This window comes from Meleagris gallopavo, chromosome 1 (assembly GCF_905368555.1).
Source record: "Meleagris gallopavo chromosome 1, MGAL_WU_HG_1.1, whole genome shotgun sequence".
NCBI lineage: Eukaryota > Metazoa > Chordata > Aves > Galliformes > Phasianidae > Meleagris > Meleagris gallopavo.
In genome coordinates, this window is record NC_139404.1 from 189,970,406 (window position 1) to 189,993,392 (window position 22,987).

Sequence of the window (22,987 nt, forward strand, 5' to 3'; positions counted from 1 at the left end):
CTCTTGAAACTCTGTTTTCATATTCTCCACAGGTTTTGCTTTACTATTTCTTTTGTTGATGAAAAGCCATTGGAGATGCTGGAGCTATGAGCTCCTGCGCACAGTGTCTTTTTTAGTCAAAAAAGAAATCTTCCAGGCCAGACATCGTGCGCTGACTTAGCTGCCTTTTTCTCCTTGTTAGTCTTGCCTTCTCAAACCAACCAGAAAGATTTTAAATAGCAAAAAAAGATTTACTGACTGAAAACTGAGCCAGGGGCCAAATTTGTTGCTTCACTGCCTGTGGGAATCTCATTGAAATCAGTGGTAGCTGTGTCTGTATCCTGGGACAAAATGTACCCAGTTTTGCCAGCTTCTGCATTAAAAATAGGTTTTAAAAATTAATATCTGTCGGTCTCTTAGAGAAGTAGCTGTGTCTGCTGGCTCCCTGAAACTTCCAAAACAGACCCCAGTCTAACATTTTATGGCATTTAAGGATAATTAATTTCTCTGAGACTGCTTAATTTAAAATACCCAACTAAGAAGCTGGCTCCGAAAGATTAAGACAAAATTATAAGCAAGTACTGCAAGTGTGATTTGGCAACAGTTTCAGTAATTAAATCGTCTTCCTAATTCTTGAGCATATAGGCACAAGCACTGACTTCTATGTATTGTTTTGTTTAAAAAACTATTGCATTATAGAATACTTAGGGGCTAGTCCAAGAACCCTTACATAAGTAGTGGTCTGTAATTCTGGAACACTGCCTTTTCCTAAACCAGAAGTGACACAGATTCGTCAGAGAAGAGATGTTATACTGTTTGAATAGTGCCAAGGCATCCTCATCTCTGACCAAAGTCTCTCAGAACACAACACCTAACAACTGAGAAGGAATATTTTCTCTTCTGGAGGAGTGCCAGGGTTTAAGCTCTTACCTGAAAACGTCCTGCCTCCAGTTGCCCAATTCTGGTGGTCATTGGAGAGTGAGATGAAGAGGCAACTGTACCACATTATAGTCAGTGCAGGAGTTTGTAATGTACTTGACTAGTTCTGAGTTGTTTCTATTAAATCATAAATGAGTGTGTGCTTAAAGACAGGCCTCATTTTTCCCCACGAAATCATTGGGGATGAAGTAAACAGTTCTTTCTGCAGGCTGGGTTGTCACATTGTTACTGTCAGTTCAACTGCACTTCTTATATCTACTTAGTTGAGGAGTTCGATCTGCATCATTTAATGGTGATAATGCCTCACAAATCACTCATATTTGTAGCTGATCCTCAGTTTAATCATTTTATTAATTAGATAACAGGTTCTTTGAAGATTGATGTGGTTTTTGACACTGTGGATGGAGTAGCAGTGTTGCCCAGTGTTCTAGAAGACAGTGAACGTGTTGTAAAAGCATGCCAAACAGCCAGCATTGCCATAACATGACTGACAGGCTTTTTTACCTCCCTGAACAAACATTAAAAAAAACAGAATAACCTATAATTTTGTCACAATGCACTGCGTAGATGATTGGCAAATCTGTGACAAATCTCCACTCTGATAATCTGCTCTTCAAGCATGCAGGGAACTTCCATTTCCTTTGGTCGAATTCTGTAGATGTAGAAGGCTTCAGATCTGTTTGGCAAACGTGGATGCCCAGTTTCACTTGTTCCATAGAGTCAACTTTCCCCACTGCAAAGACTTTTAGAAGAAATGACTTCCACTTAACAGAATAAAATGTCCAATATGTAAAAAATAAATCCTGACCAAGAGACATTAATCCAAGAATTAAGGCCTTTGAAGTATAGCAATAGGAGATTACTGTAATCTCATGTCAAAAATGGAATTGTATTTCTTTTGAATATTCCTTCTTTTTAAATTTCATCTTGGTCAACACTGAGAGCAAACATGAAGGAAAAGCTCCGTCTCTTAAACAGAAATTGTCACAAGCTGTGAAACGTGCCTACAGTTCTAGATTTTTAAGCACCCTAGGGTTTGAGGAGGTTTGACTTTAACTGTTGGGGACTGCAGGCAATATTCAGAACTGGAAAGTTTGAGTGGTTTTCCACAGCCTGGAAATTTCCAACATGTAACACAAAGGCAAGCAGAGATATGTCACACGAGTATATGACTGCCATGATAAGCATATCCCATATACAAAAACTCTATATGTTGCAAGACGAAGAGCTTCTCCTCTTCTCCCCCTCCTCTTTTTTCGTTACCTTTTACTTCCTTTCCTCTCTTTCCTTCTTCCTCATTCTTTTCCTGTCTGCTCCCTTTTTTGTTGCTTTAAAAGCAAAATATTATCAATGTTGTGATGGGAAGATCTTTGCTCAGCAGTCACTCCTGACAGGTAAGTCAGTTCTCCCAATATTTATTCCTCACTCTTCCTTCTTCTTAGGCATCCTTTTTGTTCCTTTACATTTGACCTTGCAGGGAGTAAATAAATGCCAACTAGATGGACGTCTGGTTGACAAACCTGCAGCTTGCTTGAGACTTCCATTCCCAGAAAATTTCATGTGATAATTGTGTAAGGTCAGATTCTACTACTCAACTCACAGTGAGAAGGGAGAGTGATTTGTAAACAGACAGCTTTTCACAAGTAATCTCCAAGGGAGGAGAATCTGCCCAGCCTTCAGCGAGGACAGTCCTGCATTAGTCCCATCTCTCTTTTACACATATGCACATTATAAGATGATGTAACCCACTCCTCTCCGGCTCTTTTGACACAAGTGAAATTCATGGAACCAATCTAACATGGATTTTAACTACTGATGATCTTCTATTGATCGATGTGTTGCTAGATGCCTTGCCCCTTACCCATTAAATGCTTGGTGCATGCACATACGTTGCTTCTTTTTGCATTGAATTCAACATCCAACCTTTCCTGCATTCCTAGGGAATGTGAGGAAGCAGCAAACACTTGGGGATGGATTGATGTCTCAAATGCTATTGCACACAGCTCATGCATGTCGATCCACTTTGCTCCAAAGCTGTGAATAGGAGTGACTTTACTTGCATTCAGATTAAGGAGTAGATCTGTGCTGGCAAAGAAGCCCAGAGGCCTTCAAAAGCAATGAGTTGAACTAAGCAAATGCTGGCATTAGCAGCAGGAAGGAGGAGGAAGTAGAAATGGAAATGAAGGTTAAGGACATTTCAGAAGAGACAGTGTCAAGGTTTGTATAATGTGACAGGGCTGGTTTCCCTTGGTATAGCATGTTACCTGAATCCAGTTTCTTTGACAGAAGAGTTCTCGTTTGAGTTCACATCATGTCACTTATATCCTGTAAGTGCTTAATCCTGCATAAGTGAGAAAGTGTCACAATGCTGCTATGTTCCTTTTGCTAGTTTTGGCCAGGGAATTTATTCATATTCAGACTTAGAATTTTGATGCTGAAAAAAGGCATGGGCAAAATCAGGACTGGTTTTTGGTTTTAAAAAAGATGGGAAGAATGTCAGATGTTGAGAACTTTTGTCAGATGTTGAGAAGCAAAACCAAAGGTGAGAAAGACAAAATCTGTTCCCAGCTGTGCCTTTAACTTAATTCTTTATGTTCCTGTTATTCTCCTCAAAATGCATAAAACAGTTTAGCATATGTGTCAAAAAGTGACTCATCAAAGTACATACTGGGAAGGCTGGATACTGCAAAACATTGCTATTGTGTGCAAAATCAAATGCAGGCTTTTAAATATTCAGGCCTTGTGTATCTTGCCTATGGCCTGTATTATCCAGATTATAGCCAAAACTCTGCTATTGGAATTTGGGTTCCAGTAAAACCTTTTTTCAACTTCAACCTGTTTATTGCTGATAGACTTTTTTGTTTGGAATATTCATATTGAACAAGAAGTTCAGAAGTTAAAATAGAGATTTCAAAATGAAATTTCTAAATATCAAGCTCTCATTGTTCCAAAGTGGACAAATTAATCAAGTTAGCAATTAAAAAGTTGTCAACTCCTAAACTGAAACAAGCAAACCAGCAAAAACGTAGCAGGTGTTCATTTGAGATCCATGAGGATGTTGTACTTCCAGTTATGGGCCACAATGAGGGAGATGCTGTGATGTGCCTTTTCACAGTAACAGGAGTATAACAAGGTTACAGCTGTGCAGGACTGACATCTATTTTTTAATCCAGCACTTCAGAAGTTTTCATGTGTCACTGGCAGTAAATAATGTCAAATGAACAAAGGCTTCAACTTTTTTTATACATGCACATGCGTGTGTGTGTGTGTGTTTATATGTGTGTAAATGCATATATATATAGTGCATATAAAGAGAAGGAAACATTCTTAAGGCTGTATATGTATATGTGTAGCATTTTATACATATAAATATATGGCTCTTCATTCTAATTCCATGCACAACTGCACTATAACCATTGTGGTTTATAAGATCACACTTCATATATGCATGACTCACTGGCTTCATTCATGTTTCCATATGTATGTAGAAACATAGCAAAGCAGACATTCCTAGAGACATTGCAGGACAACCTCATTGAGATGGACATTCTCACCTCCTCCCGACATGACGGTGCTTACAATGATGGGTATGTGACACTTATGTGGTCTTCCTGTTTACTGTACAGTTGTTATGATCCTTGCATGAAAGCATTTGGTCATATCAGTGATGTTAAGGGCAACACCATTGCTGGCCTCTCAAAAAATGGCTTTAAAAAAATGAGGTTCTGAAGCAATGTGTCCTGTACATATTAATGGTAGACTCATTAATATGCTAATGAGCCACAGCATTCCATTTGCTTTCCTTCCTTGTAATTTGAAAAAGTCATTTCATTAGTAAGAAGTACCTACAGCAATTTTGAATCCCATGCAAATTCAGAATAATTTCATTTTTATAATGATCTTAAACCATTATTGTGCTAGCAGCCTGATATTTCATTGTTAAACTGGTACCTTATCTTACAAAAGGTGCAGTGTCTACTAGTGGTATCAAATCAACCCTTTGCTTGATCTAAACACCCATTCTGGCATTTTTACTTAACTTTTAATACTTAACTTTAAGGTTATAAACAGCTTTTAACATGACAGTGCCAAAAATGTCACTGTTGCATTGGCAGTTGTAAATTGGTGGCCATACTTAACCAAAGGTCTAATTGGTGTTCTTGAACGCTGTAGTTACCTCTTTGCCTAGACCAGATGCATCTGTCTAAACAGATACTTTCTGAAACACAGAAGAGTATCTGAGTCCATGTAAAAATGAGTGTTTTGATTTGGACCGTTAGTAGAAATAATTCATCTTTCTCTAATGGTCAGCAATCATGCTTTGATTACCTATAAAACCATGGCTGTAATGGTACAAACACCTACTTCAGAGAGTTATGTGTCACCTTATCTTGCATGAATCAGTGGCTTTTCTGCATGGTGATGTTTTTGCATGTCATTTCCCCTGTGTCTGCATAAGTGACTTCCAGGGGAAAAAAAAAGAATCACATCCACTGGCTTGACTGACTCCCATGGATCCATGACTGGATTCGTGCTGGCTGCAAGTTTGGCCCTACAAACCATGGCAGAAAGTGCAAACTGCATGGGGACTGATCCTCATGTGACATCTGTATTTGATATCAGCATGGTGAGATCATGCTCAGATCTGTTGGTCATGTTTAAATCCCAGAACTGGAATGCCTTGTACTTCATGATATCCCACCAAAGTTAGGTTTCTCATTTAGGATTCCCATAAACGAGCTCCCATTGGGACACTTCATTTCAGGAGCTCATGGACCACAGTGGTTTCTGTTTGCTCTGTCATAAGTCTCACAGAAAGTCTCACAGGTCCTCATGGGCTGGCTCTCAGACTGCAGTCATAAAAATGAGCAAAACGCGATGCCTCCCAACGTGTCACTGGACAGGAAACGCTGCTGCCATTGACAGTAATTCACACTTGTTAAAGTAGGCACCAAACTGAGATGCTCTGAACCACTTTCTGGAAGCAGGTGCCTGCCCCCGCTGCCTTTACACAAGGCTTGAACTCTGGTTTGGTGTTTTCAGCCATCCCCTTTGCCCAACCTTTAAATTTGCAACGTGGAGACAGCGTCAACATTTCCCTCTGTGACAATTTGGGTGCTGTGGAATGGCTTAAGCTCTCCTCCCTCATCTCCATTCAGCGATGCAGTATCAAAAACGCTCTCATGCAGTGATCAATCAATGAATTGGGGAACACTCTCCCTTCTTTAACTCGACTCATGCTCCCTTTCAGTCGGACACGTCCCTGGGAGCTGAGCAGGCCACCAGTCTGTCGTAGCTCTGCTTGAGGTCTCCATTTCACTCTAACGCCAGCTTTCCCACAGAAAGGACTCCTGTCCTTGACGAGTTCTCTGTGGCATTGTTGGCACTGTGACTTTTTTTGTGTTTGATTTTTATTCTTCTCTTTCATGCATGCCATCCGTGTCTTTAGCCAGCATTGTGTGGAGCTGCTGCCCTCAGCCCGGCAGCCGTCGCCATCCTCTCACTTCACATCCCTCTTTGCGTTGACTGTTGGGTGGAATCACTTGCTGTTGGTCTTTCTTCCCCCAGGCACTTCCTGTTTAAACCTGGAGGGACTTCTCCCCTTTTTTGTACAACGTCGCCGGGATATCCCTTGACGTCCAGCACTGTGTACTCACCTCCCCCTAGGCCCCTTCCCAGAAGTACCTTCTCTAGGCCTGCCTTTAACCTGAAGAAACCCTATAAGTACTGTAACTGGAAATGTGCTGCCCTGAGTGCCATTGTCATCTCGGTCACGCTGGTGATCCTACTGGCATATTTTATAGGTAAGTTTATTTCTGTTTTCTCTCTTTTTTTTTTCTTCTTGTCTTTTTCTACAACATCACCCACAATGCTAACATTTGGGAACAAGAGATTCAAGCTGATGATACACAATAATGGGGAAATAAGGCCTCTGTTGGATGAAGATAGTGTGGTAGGGAACAGTATTTAGCCTAACACATGCAGAAGAGCCTAGCAGAGCATAAGTCAGGTGTTGTGCTCCCATTCTGTGCTAGAGTGAGACAAACCCACCAGATGTTCCCAAAGCATTCAGCAAATCCTAATTAAAGCCAGCAGTAAGGTGCGTGTCCTAATCACAATTGCATCCAGGTCAGTGGGAATTCTTTGCCATTGATTAATGGTAGCAGGGTCAGAACCAAAGTCTGGACAGAAAAATGCCTTTCATAGCACATCCACTTAACCAACTGTTTGGAAATTCACAGTGTAAACCTGCAGGAATAAGGAAGGACTGAGTCTCAGTTGTAATCCAATGAAACCTTCCTTGACTTCTGCAGATCAGGGAATATCTGCTAATTGTGTAGAGCAACTCTGTTTTCTTCTTCAGCTGTGCATGATCTGACTGCCTTTGGTTTATAAAGGTTGTCAGTGTTCCTTCCAAAAATAACTGCCATGTTAAAAGCGAAAATTGTATTTTGCCCTCTGTAAATTTGAGGTGTTAACATTAGTTTTCCTCAGCCAGACTTGATATTTATATTATAAATGTCTTAGAAAGGTCCATTCCTACCCTCCCATTTTAAGCTGTCAGCGGTGCAAACTGTAGTTGTCAGATATGTACAGATGTGGTCATAGGTAAGAATGCTGATGTCTTGTGGCACAAATGAGTCTTTTTGATTTCACAGTGAATTCCTGTACGCTAATGATCTATAAAGGGTTGCAGTTAGAATTACAAATCTTAGCCTGGATCGAAAGATTTTTACTTTCATTTCACAGCAGTATAATTAGCACCACCACAAAGGATTGCTTTTACTGTGCTCCTTTCATGTACACGTCTTTAATGACTGATATTTCTCCACTTCTGCCTTGTATCGTACTTTGGTCACTTTCATGCCTCCTGTAAGAGGAGCAGGAATGATTAATTAACCAACATTAAATCAGCAGTAGTTTGATGGAATATGCAGTCAATTTTCATCGTTTTCTACGTACGTTTGGACTTGCCTTTCTCATTTGTCTGGTATTCTCCTTATGCCCTGAACGTGGACATTATCTCAGTGTGTCAGAGGAGTATCATTATAACTCAGGATAGCGTTGCCTGTTAGTTTTGATGTGCCATTTGATAGATGAAGAAGACTTTGGTGGCTTTGTGCTTGGTATTATTCTCCTGCTCAAAACCATTTCAAAATTCTGAAAAGATTGGGCTTCATTTTTAGAATCACAGTGGAGATGGTGGACAAGTAGGTCCATTGAGTGCTCTCCCATCCTATTATCTCTATTCAGGTGAATTCTGCAGCACCTGCCAGGCTCTGTGGCTGGCTGGGAAGGTGCCAGCAGCGTTGATCAGGTTGAACTGCTGTAATTATGGGTCATAATTGCTAATTTCTAAAGGAACTATCAATTATTAAAAATCAAATTTGATGATTCAGCTCAGCATAAACATATTTAACAAAGATTGTCTCTACCAGACCCAGTGTTCTAATCAACAAGCAAAAAGGCAGATATTTAATTAGATTTTGATGAAAAATTGTGTTTAATTTCAAGTATAATCAATTATTAATTACTGTAATGAGTGACTCTGGCGGGGTTTACTAATTAACTCATTTAAAAATTATGAATAACCTTTTCATTTGTAATTATTTTTTACATCCTGTCAAGTTGCAGATGAGAATTGTATCACCTAGCCCGAAGAAGAAGAAGAATTGTGGAGTCAAAATGTTTGTGCTTTCATTAAGTTAAGCTGAGGTTTTCAGCACTCTGATAAAAAACACAGTTATTTACCAAACCATTTCATTTTTTTAAATAACCTGATCTGTTTGCAAAGCGAGCGGTTGTTTTTCCTCTAGTTTTCTTTCCCCATGTTTTTGTGTAGTTGCATTTTATTACAAATACTTTTCCTCATTTAAGCAAATTTAAGCAGTATTCTGCTCCTTGTGTTGCCCTGGGGACCATTTGAGTGGTGATGTACAACAGGTCCTGAGTAGGAAAGGATGACCTGTATAGGAACACTATTTCCACCTGCTCTTGTTAGTTAAGATAACCACACAATTGTAATGACCATTTATAGCCTCCAAAACTGAGGTCATCGGAGAGGTTTCCATTTAAGTGAATGGGCTCTGGATCAGCTCACAGGATCACAGAATGATGGGATTACAGCATTACAGAGTGGCTGAGGTTGGAGATAGCACTGGGTCCATCTGGTTCACTGTGCTCCAGCAGGGGTACGCAGAGCAGAAAGCCTAGCACCATGTCTGGGGGCTTTTGGAGATCTCTTTGGAAAAGATCCCAGCCCCTTTTTGGTCCAATGACAGCACTGGGCATTTATTCTTTTTTGTTTTTTTTTGTACACTGATTAGTTAATGGAAATATGCCAGATTAATGCCTAGGACTTCAGGTTGGATGGGGCCCTGGGCAACCTGATCTAATGCCTGATGTTGTGTTTGGCAACCCTGCCCAGGGCAGTGGGGTTGAAACTAGAAGATATTTGAGGTCCCTTTCAAGCCATCCTATAATTCTGTGAATTATGCTCTTCACTGCATCAGACATGTCACAGTCCTCTGTTTAAATCTTTAAAACTACCCATCACATGTCCTGCCTATCTGCACAACGGTGTGGAGCTAGAGATGTCAGAGCTCTGCTGCTGCCACCACTTTCTGTGTGACAGATGCTCAGGTCACTGGGGTGACCAACTGAGACAAGCAGGGCTACATGAAACAATGAGCCATTTGGTTATTTCTGGAGTTCCTTGCTGAAGCCAGACCATATTTTTCTTTTTAAACTCATCTGAAACACTTCCTATATCATTTGTTTAAGGCTAAAAGCCAGAGTTTCCATTACTTTAAGAAAGACTTCATGGTATTTAATAGTCTGAGGCTCACTTATCTTACCAGGCTTTTTCAAGAGGGGAGGAGGCATAAGTAGAAGTCCACAGAAGCTGAACGGCTGCTATCATGTGTCACTGCTGTGATCGTTCCAAAGCTTTTACATGGCTGAGTCACTGGTCCTAAGAGATAATGACAAGCAAAATATAACAGGGTGTATTAAGCACCAGAAGCTGGTTTTCATTTGAATTAACTGGCTTTTGATTGACTTGTTGCCACCTTTTCAAATATTCAAAGGCACACACCAAGGCAGCGGCAACAATGCACATCAAAGTTGTGCACACACAGGGCTTATGCAAATCCTGGTTGCTCTCCAGCAGCTCGTCTCGTGGAGTGAGAACACCAAAGGGAAAAGCGGTGGCAGATCGGGACTGTAGCATTAAACCCGCAGGAATGGCACCACTGGAGCCACAGAAATGAAAGGCCTCTTTAAGCAGCTTGCCACTGACCTGCAAATTTCCTGTTCCAGGAGGTCGTGGAGAAACAGCACTTTGAAATTAAATTGTCCATTTTAGGATTGTCCCTTCTGTTGACAGTCATTGACGGAACATTTTTGTGGCTTCTGGATGGCACGAAGCCCTGCCTTGGAGGAGCAGTTTAGAGAGAGATGCTTATGGCAGAGATAATACCATGAGGTATGCTGCTGTCAAAATACTTCACTTGCACATTCAGTACCTGGTAGATGCCAGCCCTGATAGCATAGCTCTGTGAAGTCTCTGACACTGCTTGCACTGCCTGGGAGGAGGATTTTGGAGTACAGCAATAGAAATGACCTGTTCGGTCGTCCAGTTCTCCATGCCCAGCAGCTGTTTGGCTAGATCCGCGGAACAGTTTCTAAATGAATTAGTGAAGGAGAATAGATTCTTTCTTCTGAAACAGAAGGTATTATCCTCTGCCTGATGGAGATTCCAGATGAGATGGGAGCACGATTTGATGTAGTTAGGCACTTGCAATTTTTCCTATACTTAAGCATGTGTTGCGGTTACATTTCACGAACAGCAAGAAAGATGTACATTTGATTTAAATTAAAGTTAGGGCTGGAAAACATATTATGAAGCCAAAACAGTCATTCATTTGATTGCAGTCAGAACTCTCTGCTTTTCAGGTCTCCATTCGTCTGAACTCTCTTCAGACACAGCTTCTTTCAGAAAAGAGCAGTGTTACTTGCTGCTGGCACAATGCTGTGATACTAAAACCACGATAGGACTATGATGTGTTTATAAAGTGTCTTTCCATGTATTGTCAGAAGATCACCCTGAATGCTAACTTTAGCACAGTCTCTCTGTGATTATTTGATGAAATGTAGCAAACCCCATTTAAAGCAGCTCTCCAAAACTCTTAGCTATCTAGCTGGTCAGCTATGAATGTGTAATATACTAATTAATGTGTGCTTACATTCCACTTTAGGACAATAGGAGACATTATTAATGCTTAATTCTTAAAATTGAGCTGTATAATTGGGGCTATGTGCCCCAATAGCAAGGCTTTTATTCAACTTAAAATACAAAGCAGTTTGTTACCCTGCCACGTTTCTTTCTTTTACTGCTTTAGTATTTCCCTTCTGATCCCAGATGAAGTTCTGCTTTGCTACTCTTACCATTTGTTCTTTTGATTCATAGTGATTTTTCAATGTTTTTCATCTTATCTTAGATAAAATGCAGAACCTCAACAATCTGTTGTAGCAAAGCCTTTACATTATGAGCTCAATCTGCTACCTACAGAAGAGCTTCCAGGTCCGTTTTTGGTTCTTTCACATATTCCCCAAATTACTACACACAGCACACTTAGTAATTCTGGGTCTCATTTACTTCATTTTACCCTTAGTCTACAAAATGATGAAATCCATTTTGAAAAGGGCCATAGTGTCATCCATAATATATTTTATGTACAGTAGATGCTTGTAAGACTTAACATTTCCGGATGCTGCTTGAAAGGGATCATCATCACAACCCAGTGCTGTCATTTTAATGTTACAGAGCAGTGCCTGAATATGTGGATTTTTTTCTGTTAAATCTGGCTCCTGTAGTTCCAAAAGCACACAAGCATGCTTAGTGCCAGTCCCTCAATGACAATTCTACAGTTTAAATTGCATCCAGCTCTTCAGTTCTCAATTTTGAAGTGGATTCCCATAACATCTGATTATGTATATCATTGATACAGTGTGAAAAAAACCTTTTTAACTCCCTATACCCAATGATATTTGGGAAGTGTGGGCCTTATCCTTCACTTGCACATGCTCCTCTTAAATTGGAGCAACCTCATTTACTTTAGCAGTTGTTTAAATGCAGTCAGAGTTGATGGCATCAGTCCCCGTGTCTGCAACGGGAGCTGGACCAAGGCTAGTGAAGTATTTTTAGGAATCCCTGATTCTGGAGGTTGACCTAGCTAAAGACAGCAAATACACTCTTCCATCCATTCTGAAGTGTCAGTTCTGTTGCTGACCTCCAAGTGATCTCAACAAAGCTAAGAAATCATAAAATATGTCTCAGGCACATGGGGAGATGCTGTCACAGTGAGCTTTCAACCTCATTTCAGCCAAGTCACAGGAATCTCTTCCAAGGTTTGTCCTGTAACAGAGGTGGGGATCACAGGGCTTTGTTTGAGCCTCCGTTACACTGGGCTCTTGTTAAGGAATAAGGCCGAGGAGCTGCTGCAGGCACAGCTTGCCAGGTGCTAGTTGAGCAGTGTGGAGCTCAGGATGCTGCCAGCAGGGATCTGTCAAAGGAAACTTTCCCTTGTCAGACCTACAGTGAGTTAATGACTCGCTGGAACGTTTCAGCCCCAGTCACTTGATGGCATTACCCCTTGTTCCTCTCCACATGCACACACACGGTGCTGTACAAAGCACTGGCACGTCCCCAAAGTGCATCTCAGTGTAGCTGCACTAAAGAATGTTACATATGTTTTGCCTGACATGGCCAAGAAAAGGTATTTGGTTGTTTGTATTGTACCTGTACACAAAACAGTAATTATCAGGGATGAGAAACAAAATTAATCCAAGATGGGCTATTAATTTCCACTCCTGCAATGCCCTGTTGTGTTATCTTTCACTGCTGCTTTAGATGCGTGGTGATGTTAACTACAACCCACATCTTATTTACCATCATCTTCAAAGTCAGGAATAGTTGTTTGCACTATGTGTATAGCTTTTTTTTATTTTGGATTGTGCACTGTATCTTTGGATAGTGTCAGCTGTTAGCTTTATAGTTCAGGGAAAAAGAAATACAGGTGATCTAATTGCAGCTTTAAAGTAAAGGTTATAAAGATACAAGATCTCACTTCAGAGCTATTCTTGTGAAGATCAATTCATTCAGGTGGGTGTTAAAAACTTCCCATAGACTCTCCACGAAAGAACATTTGCTGTTTCAACCCGACTGAGATTTGCAACCTGACATTAAAAATGTTGGAATAGGAGAAATGCACAGTGGTGTATCCACTCTTGAAAAAGAGGCACTTCCAGAAAATTCTGCTGGAAAAGAATAGGGGAATATAAAAGAAACACACTCGATTTTGCTTGAGTTGCCCGATGTGACAAGTGGGATAGGTGTAAAACTGAGGAGTATTAAAATTGAGCTATGCCATTTGATGGCAGTTTCTGCTTTGCGAGTGTTTAGCACTTCTGCAAGGTCTGCAGTGCTAGGGAGCATGTTCAATTATTTTATTAATTGATTCAGTGTTGATTCAAAGTGGGAAGGGTGCATTCCCTTAATTCTTATTTAAAACTTCTTTTGTAAATGTTAGTGTTAAAAGCCATAAACACTCTTAAATCTTGTAGCTTAGGACACTTTGGGCTGGTAACCTGCAGCTGCTTAATCCACCCTTTTCACACCAGTAAGTCACACATCCACTTCAGATCATAGCTTCCCAACCTACATTTGTGAGGATCTCATCAGCGTCTTCTAGGCATGAAAATAACCTTGGATTTTTCTTACCAGCCTCTTCTGCTACTCCTCAAGTTACTTTCAGCCTTGGCATTCCAATGGCCAATGTCCCTGCCTTGTGGATATAACTTATGATCACAGGTTGGAGCACCTCTCAAGGTGAAGGGAGATGGGCTTGTTCAGCTTGGAGAAGAGAAGGCTCCAGGGAGACCTCATTGTGGCCTCCCAGTACTCAAAGAGAGTTTGTTAGCAGGAGGGGGACCGATTTTTTACATAGTGTGATAGTGATGGGACAAGGGGGACTGGCTTAATGCTCAGAGGGGAAATTGAGATTAGATATTGGGATGAAATTCTTTACTCAGAGAGCAGTGAGGCACTGGCACAGGCTGCCCTGGGAGCTGCGGGAGCCCCATCCATGGAGGCATTCAAGGCTGTATGGGGCCCTGGGGGGCAGGGGGTGGGAGCTGGATGATTCTGAAGATCCCTTTCAACCTAAATCGTTCTACAGTTCTATGAACTTGTGCTCAGTTTTGCATCTCACTGCTATGTGCTCAGCCAATTTTCAGATTGACTTACTTTAGATATTAGGAAAAACAACTTCTCAGAAAGAGTGGTGATGATTTGGCACAGGCTGCCCAGAGAGGTGGTGGAGTCACTGTCCCTGGGGTGTTAAAGAAACACGTAGATGCAGCAGTGAGGATTATGGTAGGGATGAGTTGGAGTTGGACTTGGGGATCTTAGAGATCTTTTCCATCCTTAACGATTCGATGACTCTATGCATATATGTCAGCCTTTGACAATAGCAGAGAACATTTTGTTTGAATCGTTCGCATTTGGCAGCTGCCCAGCTCTCCTGTTTATCTGATCCGTCCTCAGCATTGTGTTTGTCTCTTCAATCATCTGGGAGTCATCTGCATGTTTATACATCCGTGCTTTTATCTGTACTTATATAACACCGGTGTTAAGGCTGAATAACTTCAAGCCCGCTAACAACTCTTAAATTTCATCAGAAATGTCACCGGTTGGTGGTTTTTCCGCAGTGCTGATGGTTTTAAGGTCTGTCAGTGAGCTTTTCATCCCTTTTGGAGATAACTGAGGAATATTTGTCAGTGACAGTGGCAGCCCTAGCTGAGCTTGCTCTTCTGTCTAGTTATTCACGTAATGTATGGTAATTAAAAACACTGAAAGGAAGTCCATTACTGAAATGTTTCTTTCTTTCCATACTGCTTCTGTATTGCTTTTTACTGTTCTAAGTGTTTGTTTCTTGAATCTGAAAATCATACCAAATTTAGGCAAAGTCATACCAAGTTGCATCAGAAGCTTTACAAAATTGTTATTGTGTCAAAATATGAGTAACTGTTTGCTTCCTAGTATCTATTTTTCAGAAGAGCAGTATAAATGACCTGAATTAACATACATTCACTTTTGTCATCCTTCATCAGTTGAATTCCATGTTATGTTTTCCATTATTTTGTCTGTAATAGATGTCAGGCTACTCAATGCAAGTGACTTGCATCCTCTTCTTTTCCGTTCTTAAATATTTGTATAGCATTAACCCTGTTCTAATCTCTTGGTTGCTGGTTCAGTATTAATCAGTGAGTCAGATTCCTCCTCTGCTAGCTCATCTCATTTACTGGATGCAAGTTAAATGAGCCTACAGATTTAAAAATGTTTGTCCTTGAATAGATGTAGTTTAATATCATTCTTGGTTATTAATGGACTGGAAAAAAAGTTATTTCCTGTGAAATAATTGCATTATCCTAGTTGTTTTCAAAAACCAGAACAAAAATACTTACTGAACATCTTAGCCTTTACTAAAACATTATTAACAATTTCCCCATCTCCATCAAGTAAATAGCTGTATCATTGCTCAGCTTACTGGATTTCAATACCCTTTAAAAATGTTCTATTGTTCTTTCTTTTTTTAATTCTATGTGTTTTTTGTCTTCAAGTTCTCAGCTTCCTTTATCAACTTCCTGCATGATCTGAGATATATATAGATCACCCTCTGGTTTCCTATTGTTTTGTTTTTTATATATTACTTTTTCTTTCTGCTCATTGTTTTATTTTGACACTGAATGAAGAGGTCCTTTTGTCTGAGTCTGATTCTCTTTCATCACTGTGGGATCTCAGGGAGGACGAGTTCCATTTGGAAGCAGACCACCAATATGACTGAATCTCTGACTGCTCCAAAGCAGAGTGAGGCTGTGCTTCCAGAGGGCCCTATCTGATCTCGAGGTTTGTCATGAAACCAGACAGCAGTAACACAACATCACAGTTAGCACTTGAGATGTTTGATCCATTCCGAAATTTAAGAATGTTTAATGCAAAGAGGTATGAGTTTAATTTCCATCTCTTTTTTGTAAATGGAAAGATGTGGCCTCTCAGCTTTTATAAGCTTTTATCGGTTGCTTTTAGTGAGTTTTTATAGTTGCTATAAGCCCCCAGAAAAGAAAATAACAGCATGCTGAACCAAAAGTGCTGACCTTGCCTTTATGGCAGTGGCACAGATGTGCTGCTATAATCTCCATTTCATGGCTTAGATTGACCTTTGCACACAGACACTGAAAAGAGATCAATTTTACAGGTCTAAATATCTACGTGAGTTCTTCTGAAGTCTGTGTTTTTACTTCATACTAATTAGTGTGAAATAACATAATTTAATTGCAGTTAAGTGGAGGGAGAAAGAAAGAAATGATTCCAGCAATGTGCTTTTTTCAGTGTCTTTAAATACCATACATTTGTGTGGGAATGCAGTCATAAGAGTAAGTGACAATGTCAGTGACAGTGAAAAACATTCCGTAGTTATAGCTTAGGGTTTATCTCCCATTCCTTTTCTAGCATAAATTAGAAGGCATCTTCAAAGCCTCATTTGCAGCCAGGTCATACATTTCTATTGGATATATGCAGTGATGCATTCTCTAAGGTTTGTTTTCGCCTGTAGTTGAAGGTGAGATATGTGTTAGGTACACATCTTTACACCATTAAGTGAAGTGGTGCTGTTAAGTACACAGTGTAGGTAACGTGTTAGATGACCTGTGAAAAATAGAAATGTCCAACCCACTCTTTCCCTCTGTGACAAGATTTCAACACCACTGCTTATGCTGAGGCTTTAAAGCTCCGAAAGGACCATTTATGCAGTTTACTTTGAGATATCAGAATCTGATGCTCAATAAATAGGTAGGTAGAGGTTGCTGAATCTCTGTGTTTAAATGAAAATCTAATAAACTCTCTCACCATCCCCGTCCTTTCCTGCCTACCTCTTTATTTGATTTTATCATACCTTCAGTTCCAAGTGTGTCCTTATTGCAGGCAGAGGCTTGTGCCTGGGAAGATGATGAGAACAGCATATGTTAACTGTTTTCAAATACGATAGCATGAAGCGCAGCAGCAGCATCACACCTTGCTTGCTTGGTACAACTGTAAGCATCACTTCATTATGTAAAGAGACTCTTTAGAAAGCAAAGCAGAACCAGGCAGTTAGTATGATGATGGTTATGCTTACACTAAGTATTTAAAAAGAAGCTCTAATTTGGCAATCAGTGGAGCAGAATCACTTTTAATAATGGTAGAAATTACAATGAAATCAAGCATCAAATGGTCTTTCTTGGGCTGTTGGTGAAAGAAACCCTCACAGTCAAAATACAGTGATACTCCAAATGGTATTAATCCCAGTGGTCATTAACAGTTTCTTCATATTTGTGTACCTTTTTCAGCCCTGCTGAGGCATGGGCTACTCCAGGTTGTGAAAGAAATGTTTCTGGGCATCCAGCTGGTCCAGCTTGGACACCTTTTGTACTCAAACCATCTGTAGAGAATGATCTCTGGTAGAATCTCTACCATGATTTTGGCCCTGGTTGGACAACCGTTGAGTTCCTGTGCATAGGAATCCCAGCTAGCAAGGATCAAATCTGTGCTATGGACTGTTGAGTTTCAGTGCTCAGGAACATGTCTTTGTACTGTTTAATTTGCTAGTGTTGATGTAGTCTATGGGGAAGAGAGATCAAATCAGAATGCTGTGCCTCTAACCCATGATGAGACAAAATTAGTATGGCCTGAGTGATTATAGGTGAATGTTTCCTAAACATGGAAGATAGTTCTGAATCTCTTTTGCAAAATCTTGCCTTTTGGATCTGCTGCTATTTTATAACCCTATTGCGGGTACCAGGGAATGGTGACATCTTTTTCTACTAGATACAACAAACAATAGTGTGTGCTTTATCATATCTCTCATCCATATGAAGCTGGCTGCCTTAAAACACAAAAATCTGAGTTCAGACATGCTCAGTAGGGACCTATTTAGAGTACTATAGCAAAACTGTCTGCGCTGAGTGTGTTCCTTCCCTTTCCAACCCCCTCCTGTTGCTACCAACCAGGCTGCACATATGGCATCCCTAGAAAGCAATTGAACGTGCAACAATGCTGGAATTGCCAGGGTTGAGTGGCAATCTCTTTTCAATTGTTCTGCTCAGCATTGGACCAGTGGAAAAAAAATAGCCTGTGATGGGGGAATTAAAGGCTATTACAGAGTACATATGCATACAGGGGCTGATCTAAAATCTTAATTCTGTTCCTTGCTCACTTTTGAGTGCTCGATTTGGCGAACTTTGAGTTTCCTTAGCAAATGCTTTTTCGAGGTGTAATTAAATATAAAGATGGCTGTGGGCCTTTAAAGAGCACGCTGTGGGTTGCACTTGTGAGCACTTGCCTTAATCTATGTGCTAGAATCAGTTCTAAGTCCAAGGAAACAAATCATCAGGTTGTGTTGTTACTGAGAGAGCATTAGGATCTGAGCCATTCACAGGGATTTATGGTACCAGAAAGTACTGTGCTGGGTTTAACCCATGGTGCCTGGACAGACAAAAATTCCTAGTGTCATTAATTAGTGTAATTAGTGTCATTCACTGTGTCATCCTGTGGCATTGTCAGACTGTACATTTGTATCCATTTACTGAGCTCATGTACAGGCAAATAAAAGAAAAATAAAGGAAAAAAAAAAATTTCCCTCTCTTTATGAACTGATGGGGCAATATACCTGATTTTCAAATTCATGTAAAGAAAATATGAAAATAAAATAATCTTGGTCTGCTTTAAATTGACCCATATACTTGTCATATCCGGAGCAGTTAAGCAGTGAGATGCTCCTGCACACTTGTGCAGATGAATCTGTTGGGAATCTCTCCCCAGAGTCACCAAGTTGATGGGATTCTGCTTTAGGGCTCAGTTTTGATGGTGCTCGTGAGCATTCTGCCCTGATCTGCCAAATGCATAATTTTATGCTTAATTTAAAGCATCTCCATCATGCTCTTGAAGTCACTAGATTCACTCAAGCTAAGTACAGCTTATGTTAAACCTGTGCTTTGGGTGTCGAGGGATTCTGAGATTGTCATTTTTGTTCATTTCTATTACAGCAACTAGCACAACCCAGGTGAGGCTCTAGTGCTATTTCAGCCTCCACAGTGATGAGGAATACACCTGCAGTTTTCAGCTGATTTTAGGATTAAACCATAAGCAGCACTCTCCAATTCATCCTTATGATAAAATGGTGTGGTTTCAGAAGGGTGGGCAAGTAGACAAACCATCACTCCTCATTTGGACTGGATGACTTTAGAGGTCTTTCTGAACCCTAATGATTCTCTGATCAAATTCTACATGAGTACATTGATCTTAGCATGTAAACCGAGATCACAGAATCATAAAATCATAGAATCACAGAAGTGTTGGTTTGGAGGGGACCTTAAAGCCCACCCAGTTCCATCCCCTGCCATGGGCTGGTTGCCCCCACCAGCTCAGGCTGCCCAGGGCTCCATTCATCCTGGCCTTGGGCACCTCCAGAGATGGGGAACGCACAGCTCTCTGAGCAGCAGTGCCAGGGCTTCACCACCCTTAGATCCAGATACTATATCTAAACTCTGATCCTATCTCTGTTATGCTGAGGTGGAGAAAACAGGGAGCTTTTGTGACTTTGGGACAACATACTATCTTTTAGACTTTAAGCAACCTTTTCTATCAGTGTGGGAAAGCAGGTTTTCTCACGGTATCTGGTAGATGTAATAAGAAAAAAGAAGCATGCAAAAGGTTGCTGATTTACCTATGTAAATTATACCCTTTTTAATTAGTGTCTCACGGCTCATAGGTGTGTAATGAAATGTTGTTTGTAAAATTATACTGTCCACAACAGACTAGCCCAGAATTTTAGTAATTGCAGAGCAAGGTAGCAGGCCCTCTGGTAGGGCTGCCTGTCCTCATTTCTCTAATTGAAGTGAGTACCCCAATGGGAAAACTATTATTTTCTAATATTATATGCACAAATTAAAACTCCATTTAGAGGTACAGTGGGACCATCTTATAATTGACTTTGATAGTGAAGAAATATCTCGGTCATATTTATAGTAATATGGTCTCTGCCAGAAAGGGTATCTAGAAGGGAAAATATTATTTTACAGAGAAAGGGCTGAGCATGTGTAACACCAAATTTACTAGAGCTGTGGGGGCTGAAATAAGCTGCTTTAGTTCTGTAAGCTGCCTAGCAGCAGCAAAATGTTGCTGAGATCCATCTTTCAACTTCCTATTCTACTTTCACAATGGTGAAGGAAATTGCAGATTGTATTTAAGCAGACAGCTCCTTGGTTAAGCCACAACACCTTTATGTCAATTTTTTTTTTTTTTTCCCATAGGTTGACGCTTTAAAAAATCATCCCAAAAATACCCACAAAAGTATGCTAAGCATTTAAAATGACAGTTTTCTTCCCTGTAGAAAACGAGAAACGTCCAGAAATCTCCCATAGCACTGGAAAGGCCAGTGATCATCTATTAGCGGTTTGAATGGACAGGCAATCGCTTGAAAGTCTTTGATCCCCAGGGGTAATTAGGGAGACATTGAATAGGAAGTGCTGACTCTTTGCATTGAACAAACATTGAGTTTAACTGCTTCGTTTTATAACACGTCTTTCCAGTCAATTCCTTGAAGGTTTCAAAGAAATGTGATGCTTCAGCTGGAAGCTTTTTTTCCTTCCCTATTAAGAGCAGTTGAGAGCTAAATTAAAATATAAAGTGTTCTCCTAAAAAGGATCTAATACTATTTGGTAGACCATCTGCTTCTGTCTTGGAAATCTTTGATACGGCTCTGCAGTGAGGAGGGGTCAGAGAATCACTGGTGTGTGTCAACTCAAAGCAAGTGCATGCATTTGCAGCCAGGGTTGAAGACAATTAACGCAATGCTTTGTTTTCCTGAGAAGCACTTCCCACTCTGGTGGCAACATTTTAAGAGGTAGGAAGCTCTGGATCATTTGAATTCCTTCTTTGCACTCTGTCTGGTGGAAGGAGGAAACCCAAGTTAGCTCTGAAAAAACTGCTTCTGGTGCTTGCACTGCTTGAGATCTCTTTGAGTGCAGAGGAATGGCCAAGCAGTACTGGGATGATTAGTGGAAGTATCCCATAGTGTGTGTCTACAAGGAGATGGCTGTAAGAGCACCTGCCTCTTAATGTAAAACGTTCAGGATTCAAAAAGAAAAAAAAAAAAAAACACAAAGTTAGAATTATCTCTTTTAGTGTCTAAATCCTTCATCCTTACTCTCCACCCTGGGACAGGCAGATAAGGACACTCTATTGCTCAGCATGAAGAATTTGCAGACTTGCCTAGCAGTGCCTTTACCCCCAGCCTACGAAGAAGGCATATAAACCCTTTTTTCCCCTTGAAGCTGGATCACTGAGCAATCAGAAAGGGGACCAGCTGGGGAGCTTACAATAAAGGGCATTACCCTAAATGTCCCTCTTTGTGTCTTTTTGTTTTATTTTTCTAAATGATTGTCCTCTGACAAATAAACCTACAGGCCAGGAAGGGAAGCTGTGGGACCTCCCAGCAGCAAGCTGAGATTTTTCACTTAAACAACATGTATTCAATCTGTCCTTTGGGCTCTGTTTCTTTTAGGCTTATTAATTTTGCATTTCTGGCTGCCCAGCAGTTCAGCTGGATTCTCTGCTCTCATACGGCTGCAGACCTGTCCTGGTGTGCAAGTTCACATCCATTTGGGCAGAGCGTGATTTCTGAAGTCGGGTTTTCCATTCCCCAAGTAAGTGCTTTAAACCGTGGAAGGAAGGCTTTTACCCATAGGAAACAATTTCAGATGTCTTCAGTTCTTACAGGGAGCAGCTGGGGGAGCTGGGATGGTTCAGTCTGGAGAAGAGGAGGCTCAGGGGAGACCTTATTGCTGTCTACAGCTGCCTGAAAGGAGGTTGTGGCGAGGTGGGGGTTGGCCTCTGCTCACAGGTAACAGCATTAGGAAAAGAAGAACTGACCTTAAGTTTCACCTTAAGGTGCACCAGAAGACCCTTAAGTTGTGGGTCTTTAGGGTCCAGGATTTACTCCTGCAAACCATGAGAGTTCTTTCTCCTCTGTTTGTTTTACTGTCTCCGTTCTCCTTAATCGTGTGCGCTTCTTCCGTGATTTATTGAAGATTGACAAACCCGTGATTATTTCATGCTGAAAGGCTCCTTTTCATAACACTGAATGTCACAAAAACATGATTAATTCTGCAACAGCCAATTCTCCCACTTCTACAGAAATCATATAATTTCAGTGTAGAGAGACACAGTTATCCAGATAATTACAGTCAAGTTTATTCCAGAGACAGGAGTGAAAGCAATACATTTACTTGAGTCAAAATTAGCCCTGAGTAATTCAGTGGTGGAATTCAGGTTGTTTTTTTTTTTTGGTTTTTTTTTTTTTCCAATTAGGATAAAAAGCAAAACTCAGGTCTCATTGTAAAAAGTGTGTTATTATAAGGCTGATTGTCAAGCCTGAAGGTTAAAGAGGATCATGTAACCGCCACACATCTTATGCTTGATTCCACAGAAAGACAGGAGAGTAAAGAAACAAACCACTTAAAAAGTCTTCTCAGCCACTGACTGAGCTCCGGCTGCTTTTGCTGTTCCTTTCCCATCTTTCCTTTGCTCTCTCCTAACCTTTTCTTGGTTTCTCTCCTTCTGTATTTTTCTCTCCTCCTTCCTCTTTCTTTCCCATTTTTATTCTCATTCACTAAGTGCCTCTCAGCTCATCTTTCTTACACTGCCTTTTCCCATTTTATGTGCTCCCTTGGCTTCTTTATGCAAAATCACTTCCATCCTTGGAGAAATAGAGCTTCAAAATATGGAGCACTCTCAGTGCTAAGAGAGTTGATAAACTTTACAAATGGCAAGCCTGAAAGTCTTTCCGTCTTGCCTGGATGCTCTGTGGGCTCACTGTCCATCCAGGCTGTGCACCATGCTTGTGCTGCTGCTGATTCACTGCTTGGTTTGTTCTCCATTCTGAGAAACCTATTTTTTCCATTGATTAGC

At 40.6% G+C, this 22,987-nt stretch overlaps 1 protein-coding gene across 8 annotated transcripts in view; it reads left to right on the forward strand.

Annotated features, from left to right (window-relative positions):
* Positions 1-22,987, forward strand: part of TENM4 (teneurin transmembrane protein 4) — a 594,920-nt gene that overhangs the window by 381,420 nt on the left and 190,513 nt on the right. For 5 of the 8 annotated variants that reach the window (XM_085216460.1, XM_085216464.1, XM_085216461.1 and 2 more), the window contains 2 exons: positions 4,407-4,505; positions 6,487-6,722. In XM_085216460.1, coding sequence (XP_085072586.1) covers positions 4,407-4,505; positions 6,487-6,722 — 335 coding nt within the window. The remainder of the gene's footprint in view (positions 1-4,406; positions 4,506-6,486; positions 6,723-22,987) is intronic. The other 3 variants (XM_085216463.1, XM_085216465.1, XM_085216467.1) reach the window with 1 other exon arrangement.